Source organism: Salminus brasiliensis, chromosome 2, assembly GCF_030463535.1.
Source record: "Salminus brasiliensis chromosome 2, fSalBra1.hap2, whole genome shotgun sequence".
Lineage (NCBI taxonomy): Eukaryota > Metazoa > Chordata > Actinopteri > Characiformes > Bryconidae > Salminus > Salminus brasiliensis.
The window spans coordinates 817295-842943 of record NC_132879.1 but is presented as its reverse complement, the minus strand read 5'-3'; the positions used below and the strand labels follow the sequence as shown (position 1 = coordinate 842943).

Here is a 25649-nt window from a genome sequence, read left to right as displayed (position 1 = left end):
GAAATAAAACAACACAAATATTAATAAATAATAACATACATCAGTACAGTTGTACACTTATAATAAAGTGAGAGAGTGTGTATCCTGTAAATGAGGATCAGCTCCTCCGACAGGACTGTAACTGACTGTACCTGAAGTTATGATGCAGCTCCAGATTCGGGGAGGAGGACACGCCCTGGTTCATCGTTCCGATCACATATGGACTGTAGAAAACACACACACACACACACACACACACACACACACGGTTAAATACACTTGCTGAGCTGCATATACAAAAACAGGTGTTTACCAACATCAAGAATGCATGTTTGTTTGTTTGTTTGTTTGTTTGTTACCATTTGTGATATTTGCAGTTGAGGAAGCCGTTGAAGATGTCGCTAAGGGAGCCGATGTGGTGCAGGTTATCCAGAACGACCACCAGGGGGAGCTCCACCTCACTGTGCTCAGAGTTACACTGCTCAGCCAGAGTGGAGAGGTACTGCCGCAGGTCTTGCTGTTATTGATAAAAACACACACACACACACACACACACACACACAGGCAACAGAGAAATGTTAAATATTGAATATATAAACATTACTGTTTAATTAATTACATTAAGACTGTAGTCTGTAATTCGTTCTGAAATGTGAACTAAATGTAATCGAGAATAAAACAACAGTGGATATGTAAGGGTTAAAACACCCCCTCCACCCCCTCCAGCTCCTCCACCCCCTCCACCCCCTCTAGCTCCTCCACCTCCTCCACCTCCTCCACCTCCTCCACCCCACTCACCTTGCTGGACTTCTGGTCGACGTTGAAGCAGGCGAGGTTGGAGTCGGTCACCTCTCGGCCACTTTTGTTGATGATGAAATGGGCCAGCTTGGTGGCCAGGTGGGATTTTCCCGTGCCGCTGGGTCCAGACAGGATGATCCTGCGGTGCTCCATCAGCAGGTTCAGGTAGCGCTGCATTATCGGCTTCGGGATCAGGGTGTCGAACACCAGGTCATCTATACTGCTCTCCCTCACACCTGCACACAGGTGGGAGTGGTCATTTACATATATTTACATATATATATTGTATGCACACATATATATATATATATATATTAATTGTATGTGTGATTGTACATGTGATTATATTTATTTACTGATTGATTGACTGATTGATTGATGTATTTGTATATATATATATATATATATATAGCTCAGTTCAGTAGAGATAGGATTTCAGGAGTGAGTAATATTAAAATAGTTGAATTTAATAACCCCCTCAATAAAGACATAACACAAGTTGGCAGCTCAACGGTGATACTCCACGGACAGATAGCAGGTAATTAACTCTATAATTAATCTCAGCAGTAATTAGTAAAAATGTTAATTAACTGCATCACTGTAACTGTAGTGGAGGCGGTTCAGGGAATGAGAAGACTTTGGCATTATTATGGGCCTGATTATGGGTGTGATTATGGGCCTGATTATGGGTGTGATTATGGGTCTGATTATGGGTCTGTTTATATAATAATATAAATCAAATCTATTTGGTAAAGAGAAGATTGCGTTCTGAATGTTTCTAATAATCCGTCACTCAGACGTTTAGCCGATTATAGAGAAAAAAAGCCTGGATACTGCATTACTTAACTCAAACACGTAAGGCTATTAGAGCTAACTAGGCTAACTAGTTCCTGTGTTCTAGCTATGCTAATGTTCCAGCCTCTCAAAAACATCACAAGTAAGCAGACATGTTACCATCGCAGCAAATCCAATGAAGCTGTGGGTTCCAGAATGAGGGTTCTTCAGTTTGTGTTGATGCGCTTGTTATCAGAAGGACTCGCAGTGTCACTGATGCAGAGCACCACTCTTAGAAAGCACTACAACCTACTGGAGAGCTAATAGCACCCCCTTGTGGGGACACTTCAGCCTGCAAGTGCATGTTGGGGGGTGGCTGACCTTTCAGAGTGACGCTGATGATGTTGTTGTCCCCCACCAGGTATCCACAGGGCAGCAGTTCAGGCACTTCGGCGGCATGAGAACGGATAACCTCCCCCATCCTGTAGCTCACTATACTGTCCGAATTCAGGCCCAGACTCGTCAACGGGTCCACGCGAAACACGTACTCCTAACACACACACACACACACACCAGTAACATGAATACTTTACAGTTTGCACTATTAAGAATACTATGTACTAAGTATTGATTACAATTATTATGACAATAATTACAATGATTACAATTACAAAGTATCTGTACTGAGTATGTAGTGAGTATTAGGTACTTATGGAATATCACATATTTAGTCTGCAATAATAACTAAGCTTTAATTTAATTACACTTAAATTGATACTAAGTACAAAATAAGAGCTAGCAGTAGAAAGTACTGAGTAAGCGATAACTACTCAGGCTTCATATGAGTAATAATTATATACTATAGTCCACTGTGCTATAAATACCAAAAATGTAAAAGTAATAACTAAATACTATGGTCCTATGTGCTATAAACAATAATTATGTAAAAGTAATTATAACATACTATAGTCCACTGTGCTATGAATCCCAAATATGTAAAAAGTAATTACTAAATACTATGGTCCTACGTGCTATAAATACCAAATATGTAAATTTAATTACTACATACTATAGTCCTATGTGTTATAAATACTAAATATGTAAATGTAATTATTACATACTATGGACCTATGTAAAAAATACTAATTATGTAAAAGTTATTATTACATACTATAGTCCACTGTGCTATAAATACTAAATATGTAAAAGTAATTACTACATACTATGGACCTATGTAGTAAAAATAGTAAATATGTCAAAGTAATTATTGCATATTATCATTCTATGTGCTCTAAATACTAAATATGTAAAAGTAATTACTACATGCTATAGTCCTTCTACGTTCGTATTATGTACTGTGGTATTAGGTATAACAAACACTGAGTAACAAATTACTGAGCAAGTATTATGTACTATAAGAGCTCATTACTTAAGTAGTAGTCTTCATAAGTATTCATCTAGTGACTTAACATTAGCTGAATCTTTAGTGATACTACTTGATACTTAGTACTGAGGTTTTTTGTGCGTGTCAGTAAAGTACTGACTACCAAAGTTTCATGTAGTGTAAATACTCATTACCCAGTATAACGTACTGCGCTCCTAAATGAAATGATTATTACAGAGTAAGTATTATGGACTGTACTCTTGTGTACTGTAAACACTAATTACACTCTTTTTTTACTATAGTACTAATTACTGAGTATGTATTGTAAGTACTTAAGTACTGAAGACTTAACTACACAGCATCAGATCTAAACCCTGCGCTTATATGTTGCAGTATTCAGTACCGGCTAATAATAAATACTGTGTACTTACCTTGAACAGCCGCCGTATCACACCGTCCAACACGTCCCACTTGGTTTTCCCGCTGACGCCGATGGAGCCAATCAGATACTCCTGACTCTGCATCGCCTGCAGATTTCAGACAGGTATCAGTTACAGTACTGCAGGTACTGAGTATTTTACTGTACAAGGCATAACTTTAACTAATTTATTATTATAATTAATAAGTACTAGATCTAACATCCCTGTTGTGCGAGAACCTTGTATCTCCATTTTTCTCCATTATGTGAATCTGACAGATTGACCAATAGACACGCTATAAAACCGTCCACTGACGGTCCAGAAGGCTTTTTCCTCCTTTTGTAAAGCTGCTGTTCTGGAGATAGGAGGTTTTTGCATGACAGTGGTCCATGTTCAATCAAAGTCAACATGCTGGTCCTGCTCACTTTGGTTCTGTTGGAGCCGGCAGAGATCGTGACGACTATCCGCACACTCCGGCCCTCCTTCCGCAGGTTGCCCTCGAAGCCGTCATCCAGGAGCAGATCTGCGGACGGAAAGACGACGGTCGGGTTTACAGAGAACCGTTAAGTACTCACCAATTACCTCCTACTTACTACAGTCTCAGTACTAAGCTCTAATAGCGTCCAGTACTATATACTAATTAAGTACTAGGTACTAAAGAATTCATACTTGAAACAGCAGTAAGTACCAAGCCCTGATAAATATGGAGTAAGTACTGTGTATTCAGTACTTTTGCAGAAGGAATACTTAGCACTGAGTATTTTATACTAAACAGTAAGTACTAAATCAGTACTAGTCCTGAACTCCTGTATGTAGTTCTTAATGAGTATTACTGTAATATCTACAACAAGTACCAATCAGTGAGTATTAAGTACTGAGTACTAGGTATTAAGCTGAGTAGTACTCAGCTATTAAACACTGAGCTCTGATGTAGCATCTGTACCAAGTACTGAGTAACTACTGAGTACATCTAACATCTATAAAAGGTATGAATTATGTATTAGTACTAGCTAAGCTGAGCTCTGATGTAATACCTGTACTGGGATTGGAGAGAGTACTAACTACTGGTCTCGTTGAAGTACTGAGTAAGTACTTGTTCAGAATAGATATTCAAAGTCTAAGTATTATGTATAAAGTCAACGCAATCATACTAGACATTGAGAATACTAAGTACTAAGTACTGAATACTTACTTGATACCAAACACATCACTAGTTGGGACTTATAATGGATTGGCTCCATAAACGGAAATCCTTTTGAAGAAAGGGTTCCACTATAGAACCCTATTTGAGTACTGTATTGGAACCATTTCTAAATGTATATAAAAGCTTAATACCAAGTATTTACCCAGTACTGATTATTTTGTACCCAGTACTTTACTATTTTATTAATTATTTTGATAAAATCTAGTGATGTGTTTGGTATTAAGTAAGTACTCAGTACTCAGTACATACTTGGTATTAAGCTTTTATATGCATTTAGACATGGTTCCAATACAGTACTCAAATGGGGTCCTATAGTGGAACCCTTTCTTCAAAAGGACTCCCTTTCATCTGTATCCAGAACCCTTTAACCGGGTAAAGAACCCTTTAGGCATCCACATGGGTCTTATACAGAACTTTGGTCTTTGCTAGAGAACTCTTTTAAGTACTAAACCCAGTATTGAGTACTACGTACTAAGAGTCCTACTAAGTACTGAGTAGTACTGAGTATTCGCACTGGTAGTGTTAGCACTGTAGCACTAGCTACTGTAAATACAAAGTACTGAGCTTTACACTTTTACAGTATCGGTACCTACTGAGTGAGTACTAAGTACAGAAGTATCTGTAAAAAGTATCTTACACAAGCCTTCATATACATGTGTGTGTGTGTGTGTGTGTGTGTGTAGCGCTCTCCAGCTCTGAGTGTCTGAGTGCTGGTGTGACGTGCTAAGCTGGAGCTTGTCTGTTTTGTATTCGGACGCTTTGCTAGCATGGTGCTCTGCTGAAGAGCGATAACAGCCTCCCCGCCATCACGCCCTCGCTCTCCTGCTCGCCCCTCCATCAATTAAGCAGCCCCCCAAAAGTCCTGAGAGAGAGAGAGTGAGCGAGCGAGCGAGCAAGCGCCGCGCTCAGTACTTTAAATTACCAGGGGCACAAACGTGCTCGAGACGCCCGCCGCATTCAAATTCCCCCCATTTCACCATTTCACTCTCCACTGAGCTCACTCTACCGTCTTCACACACACTCTCTCTCTCTCACTGCAACCCCGTCACACACACTGCAGAGCCACACACTCACACTCACACACACCTTAAATAACACTTCTGTGGAATGTGAAGTGAATACATGGACATGTGGTGACAATCCAAGTCTAGTGTTTTTTTAGCATCGTTAGCCTAGCAGCTCTTGTTATATACTATATAGGGAATACTAAGTACTGGACAATTACGCAGGAAGTACTGCAGAGAGTTCGGAGGGTTTTTATGTGGTATCAGTTTAGGTATTTAAATAAGCAGCCTACAAAGCTTTGAGCTCTTGCGTAGTACCAGTACTAAGTACTGGATTTCATAAAGAATTCATACTTGAAACAGCAGTAAGTACCAAGCCCTGATAAATATGGAGTAAGTACTGTGTACTCAGTACTTTTGCAGTAGGAATACTTAGCACTGAGTATTTCATACTAAGCAGTAAGTACTAAATCAGTACTAGTCCTGAACTCCTGTATGTAGTTCTTAATGAGTATTACTGTAATATCTACAACAAGTACCAATCAGTGAGTATTAAGTACTGAGTACTAGGTATTAAGCTGAGTAGTACTCAGCTATTAAACACTGAGCTCTGATGTAGCATCTGTACCAAGTACTGAGTAACTACTGAGTACATCTAACATCTATAAAAGGTATGAATTATGTATTAGTACTAGCTAAGCTGAGCTCTGATGTAATACCTGTACTGGGATTGGAGAGAGTACTAACTACTGGTCTCGTTGAAGTACTGTTTAAGTACTAAGTGCTGATTCCTTAAACTGAGTAAGTACTTGTTCAGAATAGACATTCATTCATTCATTTTGTATAAAGTCAACTCAATTATACTAGCTATTGTGAATACTGAGTACTAAGTACTGAGTAATAATTAGTAATGAGTAATGAGAAAGTAATGAGTACTGAGTCTTTATGTGGTATGAATAGTAAGTACTGAGCAAGTGACCTGTCCTGTGGTCTTACTTAGTAAGTAATAAGTACTGTAAGTATTCAGTACTAAATGAATACTAAATAGTAATCTCATGAAACTGAGTGAGTACATTAAGTACTAAGAATTGAGTAAATACCAACTCTATAAATATCAAGTGATATAAATACTGAGTACTGAGTGAGTACTAACTACTAATTCGATATTACAGCCAGATATAAGTACTGATTTTTATGGAGTGTCTGTAAGTATTAAGTATTTACCAACTACTGAGCTCATGTGTGGCCTAAATAATAAGTGCTAAGTACTGAGTTTTAATGTATTACATATTCTATGTATTGAGTAAGCAGTGTGTGTAGTGAGTGTTACACACACTGCTGACCTCACTACATGTGCCTCTCACCCGACATGATGGTGTCAGTGATGTTGAGGTTGTTGAGTGAGAGCCCCAGGCTCTGCCGTGAGGAAGAGGAGGAGGTGCTGGAGGTTTCGGACGGTGGGCGGGCCGTTTTAGCAGGCGTGGCAGCAGGTGTGGAGTTTCCGCTGGACTTCAGACGGTCATTCTCCGCCTTCAGCAGCTCTATCTCATTCTGTTCAGAGAGAGAGAGAGAGGCCAGACCATTAAAGTGAAGGTTCAGCATGGGAATGGGTATATGGATGGGGTCGAATGGGGGTGTAGATGGGTATGAGGATGGGTGGGGGTCAAGACGGCTATGGGGTGACATGAATGGGTATAGGTATTAATGGATATGGACTGAATATGGGTGGGTATGAAAGGGTATGAAAGGCTATATATGGGTATAGGTGGGTATGGATGGGTATAGACAGGTATAGGTGGGTATGGGTACACATAAGTGTAGATGATATAAATTGGTGTAAATGGGTATATGAGGATATATATGAGGGTGGTTATGGTATGTACGGATAAAAATGGTATTAGTAGGTATGGGTATAGATGGTATAAGTGGGTATGGGTGTGGATGGGTATAAATGGGTATGAGTATGGCTGGTATAGGTATGGAAGTGTATAGATGGGTGTAGATAGGTGTGGATGGGTATGGGTGGTTATGGGTATGGACGGGTAAAAATTATATTAGTGGGTATGGGTGTAGATGGTATGAGTGGATATGGGTGTGGACAGGTATAAATGGTATAAGTGGGTATGGGTATAGATGGTATAAGTGGGTAAAGATGTGGACGGGTATAGATGGTATTAGTGGGTATGGGTGTGGATGGGTATAGATTGTATAGGTGGGTATGGGTGTGGATGGGTATAGATGGTATAGGTGGGTATGGGTGTGGACGGGTATAGATGGTATAAGTGGGTATGGGTGTGGATGGGTATAGATGGTATAGGTGGGTATGGGTGTGGATGGGTATAGATGGTATAGGTGGGTATGGGTGTGGATGGGTATAGATGGTATTAGTGGGTATGGGTGTGGACGGGTATAGATGGTATAAGTGGGTGTGGGTGTGGATGGGTATAGATGGTATAAGTGGGTATGGGTGTGGATGGGTATAGATGGTATAGGTGGGTATGGGTGTGGATGGGTATAGATGGTATAAGTGGGTATGGGTGTGGATGGGTATAGATGGTATAAGTGGGTATGGGTATAGATGGTATAAGTGGGTATAGATGTGGACAGGTATAGATGGTATTAGTGGGTATGGGTGTGGACGGGTATAGATGGTATAAATGGGTATAGATGTGGACGGGTATAGATGGTATTAGTGGGTATGGGTGTGTATGGGTGTGGATGGGTATAGATGGTATAAGTGGGTATGGGTATAGATGGTATAAGTGAGTATAGATGTGGACGGATATAGATGGTATTAGTGGGTATGGCTGTGGATGGGTATAGATAGTATAAGTGGGTATGGGTATAGATGGTATAAGTGGGTATGGGTGTGTATGGGTGTGGATGGGTATAGATGGTATAAGTGGGTATGGGTATAGATGGTATAAGTGAGTATAGATGTGGACGGATATAGATGGTATTAGTGGGTATGGCTGTGGATGGGTATAGATAGTATAAGTGGGTATGGGTATAGATGGTATAAGTGGGTAAAGATGTGGACGGGTATAGATGGTATTAGTGGGTATGGGTGTGGACGGGTATAGATGGTATAAGTGGGTATGGGTGTGGATGGGTATAGATGGTATAGGTGGGTATGGGTGTGGACGGGTATAGATGGTATAAGTGGGTATGGGTGTGGATGGGTATAGATGGTATAGGTGGGTATGGGTGTGGACGGGTATAGATGGTATAGGTGGGTATGGGTGTGGACGGGTATAGATGGTATAAGTGGGTATGGGTGTGGATGGGTATAGATGGTATAAGTGGGTATGGGTGTGGATGGGTATAGATGGTATAAGTGGGTATGGGTGTGGATGGGTATAGATGGTATTAGTGGGTATGGGTGTGGATGGGTATAGATGGTATAAGTGGGTATGGGTGTGGATGGGTATAGATGGTATAAGTGGGTATGGGTGTGGATGGGTATAGATGGGTATGGATCAGTAAGGATAGATATGAATGGTATGTTTTTTCAAACTGGCTTTAAATGTGGCTTGTGTGTGTGTGTGTGTGTGTGTGTGTGTGTGTGTGTGTGTGTGTGTGTGTGTGTACCTGCATACGGTTCATGGCCTCTCGTATCTGGTCCAGGTGGTGGGCGGAGCTTAGAGCTTCCAGTCTGATATCAGTGAGCTTCAGCTCCTTCTCCCTCAGCTCGTTCTTCAACTGCAGAATAATCTCAGCCTCTGCTTCTGTACACTCACACAGCCTGCACACGCACACAGAACAGGTTCTAGGTCACAGACCCTCAGTGCACAGACTCTGACAGAACAGTCCCTCAGAGTGGATAAAGGAATGAACACAGTATACACACTCACACACAGGCACAGTGCACAGAGACTGCAATGCAGGAGTAAAGGGAGAATGCGGCTCCGCCCACAAATGTTAGATTTTTGCCTAGCAACAATATCATGTTGGGCGGAGCCTGGTTGGGGAAAATCAGATGGAGCACATAGAGCAAACCAATTGAGAGTTACACCATACACACACACACACACACACTCACATACACACACATACATAAGCATCTCCTGTTAAAGCTACTTGCTAAAGCTAGCATCACTGTGCAAACCTATGGCTTGTAATCTGGCCTCATAAACACATTCGTCTGGAATACCCACACTGCAAATCTAATCACTTGAGGTTATTTTAGACGCTGCGAAAAACAAGTACCGCAGGCTTATTAGCATCATGCAGCTCAACATGGTGCTAACTGCATGCCTAAATCATCACACACGCTTCTGGAACCACGTGGAGGAGTAACCTCCTACAGACTTGGTTATGTGGATTCTGACACTGTAGGATTCACTGCTATCTATAAACATGAATAGAAGTGTGTTAGCATAGCTAAAAACATTAACATCAATGTTTAGTCTGTGTGTTCTAGATAACATTAAATCACTCATTGTCAGAAAGCACAGAATCAGGCCAACAAGAGATCACTGAGAACCCAATACTACGGGGTGCTCAACATAATAAGAACCACACAACATTTATTAGAGATGGTGACCTGGTATAGATGTGCGTGGATGGATTCGGTTGGGGCAGGATGGATTGGATATGGATGGGGATGGGTATAAAAAGGTACAGGAACAGGTATAGGTGGGTAAAGGTGGGTATGGATGGGTATAGATATGGTATAGATGAGTATGAATGGATATGAATGGGTATAGATGGGGAAGGGTAAAGATAGGTATTGATGGGTATAGGTGGTACGGATATGGACAGGTATAGATATGGTAAAGATGGGTATGAATGGATATGAATGGGTATATAGGGGTATGGGAATGGATGGGTATAGATATGGTATAGATGAGTATGAATGGATATGAATGGCTATAGATGGGGAAGGGTAAAGATAGGTATAGGTATAGATGGGTATAGGTGGTACGGATATGGACAGGTATAGATATGGTAAAGATGGGTTTGAATGGATATGAATGGGTATAGATGGGGAAGGGTAAAGATAGGTATAGATGGGTATAGGTGGTACGGATATGGACAGGTATAGATATGGTAAAGATGGGTATGAATGGATATGAATGGGTATATAGGGGTATGGGAATGGATGGGTATAGATATGGTATAGATGAGTATGAATGGATATGAATGGGTATAGATGGGGAAGGGTAAAGATAGGTATAGGTATAGATGGGTATAGGTGGTACGGATATGGACAGGTATAGATATGGTATAGATGGGTTTGAATGGGTATATAGGGGTATGGGAATGGATGGGTATAGATATGGTATAGATGGGCACGAATGGATATGAAAGACTGAGTATAGATGGGGAAGGGTATGAACAGGTATAGGTGGGTATGGATGGGTATGGGGTTGGGGATTGGGATGGATTGGATATGAATGGAGGTAAATGGCTGTGGGTGGGGATGGGTATAGATGAATATGGGTATAAAAGGTTTGAATGTAGGCATAAATGTGTATAGATTTGGAATGGGTATGATGGGGATAGGGATTCAATGGGTATAAATGGTATACATTGGTGGGTATAGATGAGTTTAGAAGGATATTAATGGATATTAATGGATGGTTATGGAAGTATATGAATGGGAATATAGGGTATGAATTGATATATTTGGGTATAGATATGGTATAGATGAGTATGAATAGATATGGGTATTGATGGGTATGGGGATGGATAGGTATATGTGGGTATAGGTATGGGTGATAATAAATGGGAATTAATAGACATAGAGGGGAAGGGTATGGATAGGTATAGGTTTGTATAGATATGGTATAGATGAGTGTGAATGGATATGAATGGGTATAGATGGGTATGGATAGGTATTAGTGGGTATAGGTATGGATGATTATAGATGGGAATCAATGGGAATAGATGGACAGGTATAGATATGGTATAAATGGGTATAGATTGGTATGGATAGGTATAGGTGGGTATAGGTATAGATGATTATAGATAGAAATCAATGGGAATAGACGGACAGGTATAGATATGGTATAAATGGGTAGGAAAGGATATGAATGGGAATAGATGGGGATGGGGATGAATAGGTACAGGTGGGTATAGGTATAGATGAATATAGATGGGAATGTATACATATGAATGGGTATAGATGAACATGGGTATTAAAGGTATGAACGTGAATGCATGAGTATGGATGGATATGAATGAGTACAGATGGGTGAGTACAGTGTCAGAAACTACATCATCTGAGGTGAAGAGGAGGAGAAACTACTGCTTCAGCTCTTGAGTGAAACACCACGCCACACCTTCCTAACATGCACCACTCCACCCTTTACCGAGATCTGTGTTTGTAGACCACATGGCCGTTTTGCCTTTTCTTTGGGGTCCAAATGGGGGAAGACTTGCTATCGCACACACACTTTCTACACAAACATACACATACACACACATATATACACACACACACATATACACAGAGATGTAAGACTTGTAGAAGAGAGAAAAAAGATACTAGAAAATTAAAAGATGGACAGGAAGACAAAAATTAACCGACAACTGGCCACTTTATTAGAAACACCTATCTTGTGCTTCCACTCACTGGCCACTTTATTAGAAACACCTACCTTGTACTTCCACTCACTGGACACTTTATCAGAAACACCTATCTTGTGCTTCCACTCACTGGCCACTTTATTAGAAACACCTACCTTGCGCTTCCACTCACTGGCCACTTTATTAGAAACACCTACCTTGTGCTTCCACTCACTGGCCACTTTATTAGAAACACCTACCTTGCGCTTCCACTCACTGGCCACTTTATTAGAAACACCTACCTTGCGCTTCCACTCACTGGCCACTTTATCAGAAACACCTATCTTGTGCTTCCACTCACTGGCCACTTTATTAGAAACACCTACCTTGTGCTTAATCACTGGCCACTTTATTAGAAACACCTACCTTGTGCCACCACTCACTGGTCACTTTATCAGAAACACCTACCTTGTGCTTCCACTCACTGGTCACTTTATTATATCTAGCTACAAGGGAGGTGTTTCTGATAAAGTGGCCAGGGTCTGTAGGTATGTGTGTGTGTGTATATGTACTCACTCTGTAGTTGACGGGGAAGTGTGTAGGGTCGGGGTGCTTCCCATGCTGCTATGCTGTAGTTTGGGTGATGCGGGCAGTGAGTCGGTCACCTCCTCCAGTTCATCATGGGCCGTCTGCAGCTTGGAGCTCTTCTTCTTTCCAAACGCCTGCTTAAAGGAGCTCCGCAGCTGAGGAGACAGACACAACACACACTGACACTGACACACTGAGGCTGAGTGGGTGGGGCTAAAATGCTGTAGGCTGATTGGGTAAGGTAAACTGCTGTAGGCTAAATGGGTGGGGCTAAACTGCTGTAGGCTGAATGGGTGGGGCTAAACTGCTGTAGTCTGAATGGGTGGGGCTAAACTGCTGTAGGCTGAATGGATGGGGCGAAACTGCTGTAGGCTGAGTGGGTGGGGCTAAACTGCTGTAGGCTGAGTGGGTGGAGCTAAACTGCTGTAGGTTGAATGGGTGAGGATAAACTGCTGTAGGCTGAATGGGTGGAGCTAAACTGCTGTAGGCTGAGTGGGTGGGGCTAAACTGCTGTAGGTTGAATGGGTGAGGATAAACTGCTGTAGGCTAAATGGGTGGGGCTAAACTGCTGTAGGCTGAATGGGTGGGGCTGTTGTTTATATATGGCTCATATAACAGAATTGTCACAGAGTCGTCATTCAGAGCTTTTGCCATGAGTGAGGTCTGGAATCAACACACAGGGGGCAGTAAGGGGGCAGTAAGAGGGCAGTAAGGGGGCAGTAAGAGGGGTGGGTGGGCAGTTGGTGGTTGCTGGATGGACATGCTGATCTAAGGACCTGAAGACAAACACATGTCTAATATACTCTTACTGCTGCTCACAACGCGAAGCCCCCCCCTCTCTCTTTCTCCGAGGCCACCGAGGCACAAATTAAGCAGATGAATAATTAACGTGTGCATAAATAATAAAGATCTGATTTGAATTCATGAGCGTCTGCCTCGTCAGCGCCGGTCTGGAGTCACCCTGAGGACCATAATCACCCAATCCTCTCTCTACATCTACAACACCTGACTCGCCCGCCTCACTCTAACACCACAACCACATGGACGACCTGCTTTAAGCAAAATGGGTGGGGCTAAACTACTTTAGGCAGAAAGGGCGGGGCTAAACTGTTTTAGGCTAAATGGGTGGGGCTAAACTGCTGTAGGCTGAATGGGCAGGGGTTAAACTGCTGTAGGCTGAATGGGCGGGGCTAAACTGCTATAGGTTGAAAGGGTGGGGCTAAACTGCTGTAGGCTGAATGGGTGGGGCTAAACTGCTGTAGGCTGAATGGGAGGGGTTAGGGTTAGCTAATGCTCTCTATCTACCTCAGTGCTACATTAACAGCTACAGTCACGGTAAAATAACCACCGCACATGTGAGAACATGTCCATGAGGGGGACAAGCACATAACAGAGGGTCAGGGGGGGAGGACAGAGGGGTACTTGGACTCTCCTGGGGCAGAAAAGGGGCAAATCTGCGGGCAGATGGGAGAGCATCTGAGCGAATCATGCAGTCCACAGACGGTACACCTGTCCCCTGTAAGTCAGTCTACACATGCAGGACAGGTTCAGGGAGCTTAGCATATTCACCTTATGTCCTCTGTCCTTTCCCTGGCAGTGTGTATAGAGAGAGAGAGGGAGAGAGAGGGAGAGAGGGGGGGGGGGGGGCATAGAGAAGGCCAAAGAGCCAAAAGTGTGTGAAGGGTAGAAGTGAGTGGAGATACTAGGGTTTAAAAGGTAAAACTTTAAGCTTTTTACTCCAGTAAAAGTGTAAAAGTACTGGTTTCAGAACGACTTCAAGTAGAAAACTAAAAGTAATGGAAGGAAAACAAAGGCTGAAAGCTTAGGCCGAGCCACAGGGGTCTATAGTGCACTACCCCCCCCCCTCCCCAAAACCCCATTTCTCTAAAAGCCATAATGAGGAGAATGATCTATTAAAATGTTGATGTTAAAAATGTTGGGCTGCACTAGGCTCCTGTTTCAGCTGCAGATCTGCCCATTGAAAATGAAGCATTTCAGTAATATCAGCTCTATTAAAGGAGCGTCTCTGTGCTCTACTGAGCATCAACATGAGCTTCATGGAGGAAAATATGAGGAGTCGTTGTCTAGAAGTTCTGTAAAGCTGCAGAAAGTCAGACTTCAGAGGCGTGTGATCAATAAGCTTTATTGGAGTGTAAATGTGGGGCTCAGTCGGGACGTTTCACTGCAGGTCTCTTGAGTCTCTGCCACGGACACAGTCTTCATACTAGACTACAGACGTCTGCTGTGAGCTCGCTGGAGAGGGACGGGACGGGTGCAGGTGTGATGATCTCTTATAAACCAATAGGGAGTCAGAATGGTGTCTGTTTATACTTCTCATCCAATCAGGATCAGACTCACACTTTCCGGATGGAGAGATTTATCTGGAGAGGGTTTTGTTTTTGGATGTAAGAAGTAGACGTAAAAGTAAAAGTCCTGCGACAAATAATCAGCAGCTTTACAGGAGGAGGAAAAAACCTCCTGAACTTTCAATGGAAGTCAATGTAAAAAGATTGAATTCCAGACCATTTTGGAGCATTTTTATTGGTCCATTCATCATGAAATTCTGATATGGTATAAAGAACAACTCCCAGATTAATATTACACTACGTGTCCAAAAGTTTGTGGACACTCCTTCTCCAATCAGCTGCACCCATTGCTGACACTGATCCCCACAGCTTGTCTAGTGCTGCAAAAAGAAAAGGACTCTCTGGAGCAGATAGTGACCATGAACATATTGGCACCATGCCCTCTAATCGCATGCATGGGATAGAGGAGTATACTATACCCCATACGTCTGACCATATAGTGTCATAATGTGACATAATGCGACTCCAAAGAGACACAGGTACAGAGAGATTCACCATCCTGACCAGCAGGGGTCGCCAACAAGCGGAGTCTTAAAAAATGTGCACCCCCTCTGTTTCCATAATAAAGGTCTCTGTGCTCTGCGGCACTACTGTGTGGCTAAAGCCAAGGAATGTGAGGGTAATGTCCTCAGAGAGCTGGTGCGACTGGACCGTTAGAGAGGGACGTCAGCCGCTGTGAATCAAATGATTTGATTCTGATGACGGTGATGATGCTGTTTGATTATCAAACCACTGGAATCGTGTATTAGAGGACAGTAGCCAGGACTAGGACGACCTCACATACACACAGCACAGTTCACTGGACGGTCCAGACTGTAATACAGATTATTATATTATACCCCCGCTCAGACTTCAGCCCTTTATCCTCTCCTACCTCACACACCTCACACTACCTCACACACCTCCTAATCTCTATGTTGCGGATTTGTGAATATCAGGTGAATGTGTATGGTTATCATCCTCTCTATACATTTCTATATTATTTTATTCTATATATATATATATATATTTTATTATTGTATTTTCACTTTTATCCTTTATTATTTGATCTTATTTCGTTTGAAGTGAGCAGACCGTCGTCACAGCACTTCACCTGCTAGCTGTACAATGTGGGCACGGCAGCTACTGAACATGGGGTGCACAAACTTTTGCACAGTGTTAGACTCACCCAGCTCTTCTTCTTCTTCTTCTTGTCCTCACTGTCCTTACAGCTGCCCAGGCTGGAGTGACTGGCCGCACTGTTAATGCTGGACATGCTCTCAGAGGAGTGCTGCCGACGGATCTTCAGATCTAACACACACATACACACACACACATACACACACACACACACACACACACACACACTCAGATGATCATTTATCCATAAGAAAGGTTTCTGTACTGTAGAGCTGTGTAACTACTCAATGCTTTATACAGGGCTCTGCAAGACTCTTAAATTCTATAAATAAAAGCGTGTATATAAACAAAATAATCTCTTTAAATTCTATATATTAAACTGTGTATATCTGTAAAGTAATCTCTTTTATTTCTATATGTTAAATTGTGTATATCTGTAAATAAATCTCTTTAAATTCTATATAGTAAATTGTGTATATCTGTAAATAAATCTCTTTAAATTCTATATAGTAAATTGTGTATATCTGTAAATAAATCTCTTTAAATTCTATATAGTAAATTGTGTATATCTGTAGATAAATCTCTTTAAATTCTATATAGTAAATTGTGTATATCTGTAGATAAATCTCTTTAAATTCTATATAGTAAATTGTGTATATCTGTAAATAAATCTCTTTAAATTCTATATAGTAAATTGTGTATATCTGTAAATAAATCTCTTTAAATTCTATATAGTAAATTGTGTATATCTGTAGATAAATCTCTTTAAATTCTATATAGTAAATTGTGTGTATCTGTAGATAAATCTCTTTAAATTCTATATAGTAAATTGTGTATATCTGTAGATAAATCTCTTTAAATTCTATATAGTAAATTGTGTATATCTGTAGATAAATCTCTTTAAATTCTATATAGTAAATTGTGTATATCTGTAAATAAATCTCTTTAAATTCTATATAGTAAATTGTGTATATCTGTAAATAAATCTCTTTAAATTCTATATAGTAAATTGTGTATATCTGTAAATAAATCTCTTTAAATTCTATATAGTAAATTGTGTATATCTGTAAATAAATCTCTTTAAATTCTATATAGTAAATTGTGTATATCTGTAAAGTAATCTCTTTTATTTATATATGTTAAATTTTGTATATAAACACTGGTGGTCTGGTCTGGTCTTTCTGTATCTGAGGTGTAGGTGGGTGAGGTGAGGTGTAGGTGGGTGAGGTGAGATGTAGGTGGGTGAGGTGAGGTGTAGGTGGGTGAGGTGAGATGTAGGTGGGTGAGGTGAGGTGTAGGTGGGTGAGGTGAGATGTAGGTGGGTGAGGTGAGGTGTAGGTGGGTGAGGTGAGGTGTAGGTGGGTGAGGTGAGATGTAGGTGGGTGAGGTGAGATGTAGGTGGGTGAGGTGAGGTGTAGGTGGGTGAGGTGAGATGTAGGTGGGTGAGGTGAGGTGTAGGTGGGTGTACCTCTGTGTAGATGGTCTGGTCCATTGAGAGCCACCTGGATGGCAGTTTGAGCGTCAGTGTTCTGAGTCTTTAAAGCTTCTATGGTCTCTCTCAACTCCGCCAGTTCAGACTCCTATAACACACACACACACACACACACACACACACACACACACACACATACACACATTAGCCCCACCCACACAGCCTACAGCAGTTTAGGTCCCACCCATTCACCCTACAGCAGTTTAGTCCCTCCCACTCAGCCTACAGCAGTTTAGGTCCCACCCATTCACCCTACAGCAGTTTAGCCCCACCCACACAGCCTACAGCAGTTTAGGCACCACCCATTCAGTCCACAGCAGTTTAGGCCCCACCCATTCAGTCTACAGCAGTTTAGGCCCCACCCATTCAGCCTACCGCAGTATAGCCCCACCCATTCAGCCTACAGCTGTTTAGCCCCACCCATTCAGCCTACAGCAGTTTAGGGTAAAATTCTGTGTTTCAGCTCAGGCAACTTTTTCAAAAAGGCTTTTTAATATATATAATATAATGCAACCAATCAGAATAGAGCTGATTTCCATATGTCAGTGTTTGTGTGGATCGAACTGAATTATGAGAGTTTCTCAGAACACCGTCACTACAACAGAAGACCCACGGGTTCTTTAACATGTCGTGAGCGTTCTACCTTTTGCTCCGCCGTCATGGTCAGGCTCTGCAGGCGGCAGGTCATGTTCCCCAGACTCTTCTCAAACGCTGCTACCAGATGCGCCTGCACACACACACACACACACACACACACACACACACACACACACACACAACAGAAGGGGAAGAAGGGGAGGTAAAAGGAGGTGAGAGCTAGCCAGGCTGAAGTACAGCCTCCAAACATGGTGGAGGTAGTTTCACACACTGCTACTGTAAATAAGACCTCTAAAGTAAACAGTGAGAGCCCCCTCAGCTGCTGTTTTGGACCCAGGTGGGTCAGAGGTGGACTGTAGGTGCGATGGTGGATCAGATAGAAGTCTGATAGATCTGAATTCATTAAATCAGTTTATTTTGATTCAGATTCAGATCCGGATCCAGTGAAAGCCAAATGAACCAGACCGAAGTGAGGTGGAGAGACTGAAGGCTCCCTTTGACTGAGTGTGTGTGTGTGTGTATGTGTGTGTGTGTGCTGGTATGTGTCAAAGGACTGGTGTTCAGGTCAGGAGTGTAATTTCTGTTATTTGTAAAGTCTCCTCCCCCCAAGCCCCTGAGCTCCAGCAGCAGCAGCAGCGTGTTCACTTTCACACACACACACACACACACACACACACACACACCTCCACCTCCTGTCTGCTTTGAACTCGGCCTGCTCACTTAAACTGCAGTTCAAAGCTCTCCCAGCGGCCTGTGTGTGTGTGTGTGTGTGTGTGTGTGTAGGAGCTGTAGCTGCAATACAGGAGCAATGAATCCCAAGATTTTACTGTAACCCTTTAAAACCCTATAAAAGTATTTGGACACTTGCTGTGAGGATTTAATTGCATTCAGTGACAAGAGCGTTAGTGAGGTCAGGATGTTGGATGATGGATCTCCACCCCACCTCATCATCCCCAACTCATCCCATCCTAAAGTACTGGATGAAGATCCACCAACATCACTCCAGAGAACACAGTTCTTCCACTGCTCCACAGCTCAATGCTGGGGGGCTTCATATACACCCCTCTAGCCCACGCCTGGCATTAGGCATCGGGTGTGAACACTGTTTTGGGGCCCAGGAGTGGTCCAGTGGTGAAATGCCACGACTCCAGAAAGCGGCATTGTGGTCACTGTCCTGCTGCAAGGCCCAACTCACGGTTAAGCTTCAGTTCATGGACAGATACCCTGATGCTCTCCTGTAGGATCTGCTGTCCTCCTGTCCATGCTACCACTTTCAGGCTTCACAGTTGGGATGAGGTTCTTACGCTGGAATGCAGGCCTTACATATTTGGATGCATCTGTCCTTCATCAGGCTCTGCCGTATCCACCTTACAGCGAGAGTGAACCCACTAGAGTAGCAAGGTGTCCACATACTTGTGCCCATATGCTGTGCCTAACTATAATGGTGTGCAGTGGGCCTTAGAGGAATGGGCTTCACTGCTGGACAGTTGGGTCAGTGTTTAGTGAACAGTATGAGAAGATCTTCCTCAGAGAAGCAGAACGGTCTGTCAGATGTTCTGCTCTGATCTGTACCCCCCCCGTCACTCTGAGATCAGACAGACAGTCAGCCTCTCGCGCCCCATCACACTCCATCACACTCCTCACTCAGCCGTCAGCCAGACGCTCGCCCTTCATCACCTTCATCACACCCGCCCTCGTCATCACCCTGGAGACAGCAAGGATACGAGGCATGTCCGAGCCCAGCCTGTCATCTTCTGTTCTCTCTCTCTCTCTCTCTCTCTCTCCATCTCTCTCTCTCTCTCTCTCTCTCTCTCTCTCCATCTCTCTCTCTCTCTATCTCTCTCTCTCCATCTCTGTCTCTCTCTCTCCATCTCTCTCTCCATCTCTCTCTCTCTCTCTCTCTCTCTCTCCCTCTCTCTCTGTCTCTGTCTCTCTCTCTCTCTCTCTCCATCTCTGTCTCTCTCTCTCTCTCCATCTCTCTCTCTCTCTCCATCTCTCTCTCCATCTCTCTCTCTCCATCTCTCTCTCTCTCTCTCTCTCCATCTCTCTCCATCTCTCTCTCTCTCTCTCCATCTGTCTCTCTCTCTCTCTCCATCTCTGTCTCTCTCTCTCCATCTCTCTCTCTCTCTCTCTCTCTCCATCTGTCTCTTTCTCTCCCTCTCTCTCTCTCTCTCTCCATCTCTGTCTCTCTCTCTCCATCTCTCTCTCTCTCTCTCTCTCTCTCTCCATCTGTCTCTTTCTCTCTCTCTCTCTCTCTCTCTCTCTCTCTCTCTCTCCATCTCTGTCTCTCTCTCTCCATCTCTCTCTCTCTCTCTCTCTCTCTGCTCCTCTCTCTCTATCTCTCTCTCTCTCAATAGTTCTGTAGACCCGTAAAAAACATTTAGATGCTTCAACGGTTCTTCAGGGTTCTTTAAGGGTTCTACAGAACTATGCAGAACCCTTCTTTGCTAGCAGTGTGGTAACTCAGTGCTACAGCTTGCAGGAACGCATCTTTTGGAGGCTAAAGTAAAACACAGTGAGGCTTCAGGCCGTTTCACACCTCGATCCACGCTAAAGGTCTGCCGACCTTCCCAGAGATAAAGACCATGCCTTCAGCTTCTGGTGATCTGGGAGGAGAGCAGGGAGGAGAGTGGGCTGGAGCTCATGGAGCTTCTGCTGGCAGTTCCTCTGAAATGAGGAGCCAGGAGTGATAGACGACAGGGTCAAAAGGGAGGTGACGGATGGTGGGGTGGTGGAGGCTTGCACAGACTGGTTGGAGGTAGAGACACTGTGAGGTTCTGTAATTACTCTAAACCCGGGAGGAGGAGGGCTGCTCTGATTGGGCGCTCATGTCAGAGCTACACTCACATTGGCTGCCAGCTGAGATGTCAGGGTCGCAACCTTTTCCTGGGAGGCGTCCAGTTCCCGCCGCAGCTTTCTGATTTGCTGTAAAAAGGAAAAACAGGATGTTCTGATTTATGAGGCTTTATCATTCTTCTTCTTCTTATTATTATTAAATGATTAAAATTCAAAATACATCAAAACTTTGATATCAAAACCTTTTTAATTTGATGTATATTGATAAAATTCAACATTCCAAAATTCTGAAAACATAAACACTTTTTATTTTAATTGTTTTACTTTCATAATAATGTGTTTTGATTTTTATGCTTTTTATACATAAGATATGACTATTGAGGTTATAGAAATTGTATAGAAATTACAATTCAATTGATCAAAATGCATTTAAACACAAAACCAAACTGGATACAATGTATTTCTGTTAATGTTAATGCAAAATATTTGTACTGTGAAAACTCATTTACATTTCATTTACATTTCATTTACATTTTTATTTTGATGCAATGCCTTTTAATACATAGGTTCTGTGGTTGTAAAATTTTTAAATACATCAAAACTTTAAAATCAAACAAAACATTACAAAACTTTACACAATGTATTTTGATTTTGATGCATTGTAATATATAAATTCTTACCTTAGTTAGTTTTAAGGTTATATAATGTTTTCAAAATTCAGTTTATCACTATTTTAAATACATCAAAACTTTGATTTAAATTGTATTTTGATGCAATGTTATTGTTATACATATGTTCTGATTATTAAAGTTATTTAAATGTAAAATCAAACCACACTTTCTTTCATATTTTGATACAATGTATTTTTATTTTAATGCAACATATTTTACACTGATAAACTAAATATAAAATTAAACTGTATAATATAAAAGAAATAATACAAATGAGAAAAATGTACCTGACCAAAACACTGTATCAATATTTTTGAACTTAAAAATGTACTGCACTATTAAAATGCACAAATTTATTATTTGATATTTTTTAAAATAAGTATATTTATTTTGATATTTATCTTGGTTGCAACAAATAAAGTAAAAAGAGTTTGAAACATTGCACCAAACTGTATCAAACACTGTAAATGCATTATAACAAAAGTAAAACACTGTAAAAATTGTAAAAATGATGTGAAAATTCTGCTATAAAAACAAAAAACCGTACCGTAGTATTTCGGACTGTTTGCCCCTTGATTGAAAAGAAAAGAGTACAATTAAACAATTAACTCTATGTTGCACGCTCAGGTGAAGACAGTTACCATGGCAATAATGCAACACATTCATCAACTCTGTACAGATTATTATTACATGAGAAATGTATGGGAACTCATTAGTCAAGAACATACATCTTACAAGCTTGTGGATATTAGTGAAATAATATGCGTAGTACTTTTAGTAACCAAGCATTAAAAATGGGGTTAGTAAAGGGTTAATAACACTACAGGATGACTGGACTGGACTGTAGGTGCGTTTTTTTCTGGAAGGCTGATTAATTGAAAGCAATGCAACATAGAGTTGAACTGTTTCTGCTGCCTGTGGGTAGAGATGAAAACATTGGTCCAAAAAAATCCGCCCCAGGATTTCATTCCAACTGCATGTGCAGCTCTGCAGTATAGTAAAAAAATCCAGCCCAGGATTTCGTTCCAGCCACCTGGCCGGCTCTGCTGTGGATCGACTGTGTGATAAAAATCCAGGTCCAGGATTTTATTCCAGCCACCTGGGCGGCTCGGCTGCATGGTAAATATCCGGCACAGGATTTCATTCCAGCCACCTGGGAGTTGGACCAAAATCCTGGGATGGATTTCTACTTTCTGGAGCTTAATTTCCCATCTCTACCTGTAGGGCACGCTCAGCTGAACTGGAGCTTTCACTGCAAACATCTGATCTGCATAATGTTCTGATCTGGATTAGTATTTACCACACACACACACACACACACACACACACACACACAAATGCTTAGGAATAACAGGAATGGCTCATACCTCAGAGTGGGCCTTCTCCTCGGTCTGGATGGGAAGAAATCACAGTTAGAACTCCTGAAAGTGGATCATCTATGGACTAACACCACCTCCCATCAGCCTCCACACCACCCAGAGCTTCACATCCACCCCTAATCAGACCCCAACACAGAGATCCTGATCCGCAAACCACCTCATATTAACCCTGACAGAGCAACACAGGTCAGATCACAGCACCGATCACACGGGCCGTCCATCACCAGGTTAAGGAAAAGCTGCGGTGACTAATCCATGAACGTGATTGGTTATTGACCCCAGATACTGGTCGATCAGACAAAAAAACGTTTGGTATGCTGTATGGACAAAAGTATTGGGACACCTGCTCATTCACTTTTTGTTGGAGGAACTGTCTCTACCGTCCAGGGAGGAAGGCTTTCTACTAGATTTTGGAGAAGAGCATTGCTGTGAGGATTTGATTGCAGTCAGCGACAAGAGTGTTAGCGAGGAGGGCTTTATACCCCTCACTAGCCCACGCCTGGCATTAGGCAGCATGGAGCCAATCTAACTTACGTCACTTAAAGTAGCTGAATGCATTTGTTAGAAGGGGTGTCCACATACTTTTGGACATATCATGTATATAGTGTGTGCTTGAGATGCTAGGCTAACATTGCTCATTGCTCATCTGTGCAAGCTCCTCGGAGTAGAATATGGGTGTGGATATGTTAATTAGGGAGTTATATACGACTAAATTACATCTATATAGTCTATAACTTGAGTCTACACTATAGAAGATTAAGTTAAAATGAATGAAAAAGTCATCAAATTTAAAGTTATTAATAATTCTAGAGTTGTACATCGTGCCCTGGACACTGCAAGGTCATTGCCATAGTGGTTGCTAGGGTCTTGCTGGTTGTCGCTGTGGTGTATTTGTTGGCTGCTTAACCCTCTGGAGTCTACAAATTCCGCCGGCACGTCAATTTCAACCATGTTGACAGCTCACCTAAAGGTCGATAAAATAGGGCCCCTAAGACTCTGGTGAACCCGTCTGAAGCCCCAAACAATTCGTCCACTGAGTAAAGCCGTGCTTTCCAGGAAATCTGAAGAATTTTTTAGGTTTAGGGTCTGAATATCTCCTCACACAGAGCTCTAGGTCACATGGGGTCTCGTTATCGTGAAAGCAGAGACGGTTCTGAACAGTTTGATATGAAACATGTGGGGAAGGAATTTAAGAAGGAATGCTTAGAGAGACTTCAGAGGGTTAAATGTTGCTAGGCAGTTGTTGAGTGGTTGCTAAGATAGAGTTACTATGGTGTTGCTATGAATGTTGTCACTGAGCTGTTTTTGGATGGTTGCAAAAATGTTGCTAGGCAGCTGGTAGGTGGTAGCTATGGCGTTTTAGATGGTTGCTAGAGTGTTTCCAGGGTGTTGCTATGGTGTTTAATTGGTTACTTTAAAACCTTTGTTAAATGTTTATTGAAAAGCTCAGTAGAAAAGTTTATTAGTAAACAAACACTGGATCCTCCTCCTGATCACGTCCACGTTCAGACTGGAGCGCAGTGGGCGGAGTGATACCACACACTGTGCTGAGGTGAAAGTGGTTCCGGTTCCTCCTCCGTTCCTCCAGCGTTTCGCTCTGTGGAGGAGGTTCTGTTTGGGGTTCTAGACTAAATTAAGTCCCTCTGTCTCCTAAACCTCATCCATCTACCAGCTAATGAAGATCTGGAGGAGCTCTGAGGGACGAGCCGGGAGACTGAGACTGGCTTTTAGAGAGAGGAGGAAATTGGTGACAGTCTAGGTCCAGTGTTTGTCAGCATTAGCGTTAGCCTAGCATCTCACTCACGTCAGACACCAAACAAGTCGTGGCTGATCGGCTGAGTCTGAATTAGTGGTCAATCCTGATACGGTTAGAGTGGCCACTCATTAGCAGGTGTAAAGCTCAAACAGACAGGTGTTTACACAGAGAGCTCGCGGCATTACTGCCCTTTACCTTGTCCAGAAAGTAGAGCACCTGTAGGTGAGAATTTAAGCAGGTTGAGCTGCTGTGTTACACCACAGCTGATCCATTAATTACTGAAGACACTTTACCCAGAAGAATGATTCAGTATCTATAAATGATTCAGTATCTACTATAAATTATTCAGTATTCCCTATAAATTATTCAGTATCTACTATACATTATTCAGTATTCCCTATAAATTATTCAGTATCTACTATAAATTATTCAGTATCTACTATACATTATTCAGTATTCCCTATAAATTATTCAGTATCTACTATACATTATTCAGTATTCCCTATAAATTATTCAGTATCTACTATAAATTATTCAGTATCTATAAATTATTCAGTATCTACTATACATTATTCAGTATCTACTATACATTATTCAGTATTCCCTATAAATTATTCAGTATCTACTATACATTATTCAGTATCTACTATACATTATTCAGTATTCCCTATAAATTATTCAGTATCTACTATAAATTATTCAGTATCTATAAATTATTCAGTATCTACTATAAATTATTCAGTATCTACTATAAATTATTCAGTATCCACTATGAATGTTTCAATATCCACTATGAATGATTCAGTATCT

The 25649-nt window shown here is 41.8% G+C and overlaps 1 protein-coding gene across 1 annotated transcript in view; it reads right to left on the bottom strand.

Moving 5' to 3' along the window:
* Nucleotides 1-25649, bottom strand: part of nav3 (neuron navigator 3) — a 36469-nt gene that overhangs the window by 8755 nt on the left and 2065 nt on the right. The window contains exons 2-18 of the mRNA XM_072674065.1: nt 25035-25055; nt 23072-23095; nt 22252-22275; nt 21085-21162; nt 18284-18367; nt 17617-17728; nt 16198-16319; nt 14233-14253; nt 12652-12818; nt 9154-9307; nt 6927-7113; nt 3780-3877; nt 3367-3462; nt 1933-2101; nt 778-1013; nt 339-496; nt 132-203 (exon numbers count right to left, since the gene is read on the bottom strand). Of these exons, the coding sequence (XP_072530166.1) occupies nt 132-203; nt 339-496; nt 778-1013; nt 1933-2101; nt 3367-3462; nt 3780-3877; nt 6927-7113; nt 9154-9307; nt 12652-12818; nt 14233-14253; nt 16198-16319; nt 17617-17728; nt 18284-18367; nt 21085-21162; nt 22252-22275; nt 23072-23095; nt 25035-25055 (1823 nt within the window). The remainder of the gene's footprint in view (nt 1-131; nt 204-338; nt 497-777; nt 1014-1932; nt 2102-3366; nt 3463-3779; nt 3878-6926; nt 7114-9153; nt 9308-12651; nt 12819-14232; nt 14254-16197; nt 16320-17616; nt 17729-18283; nt 18368-21084; nt 21163-22251; nt 22276-23071; nt 23096-25034; nt 25056-25649) is intronic.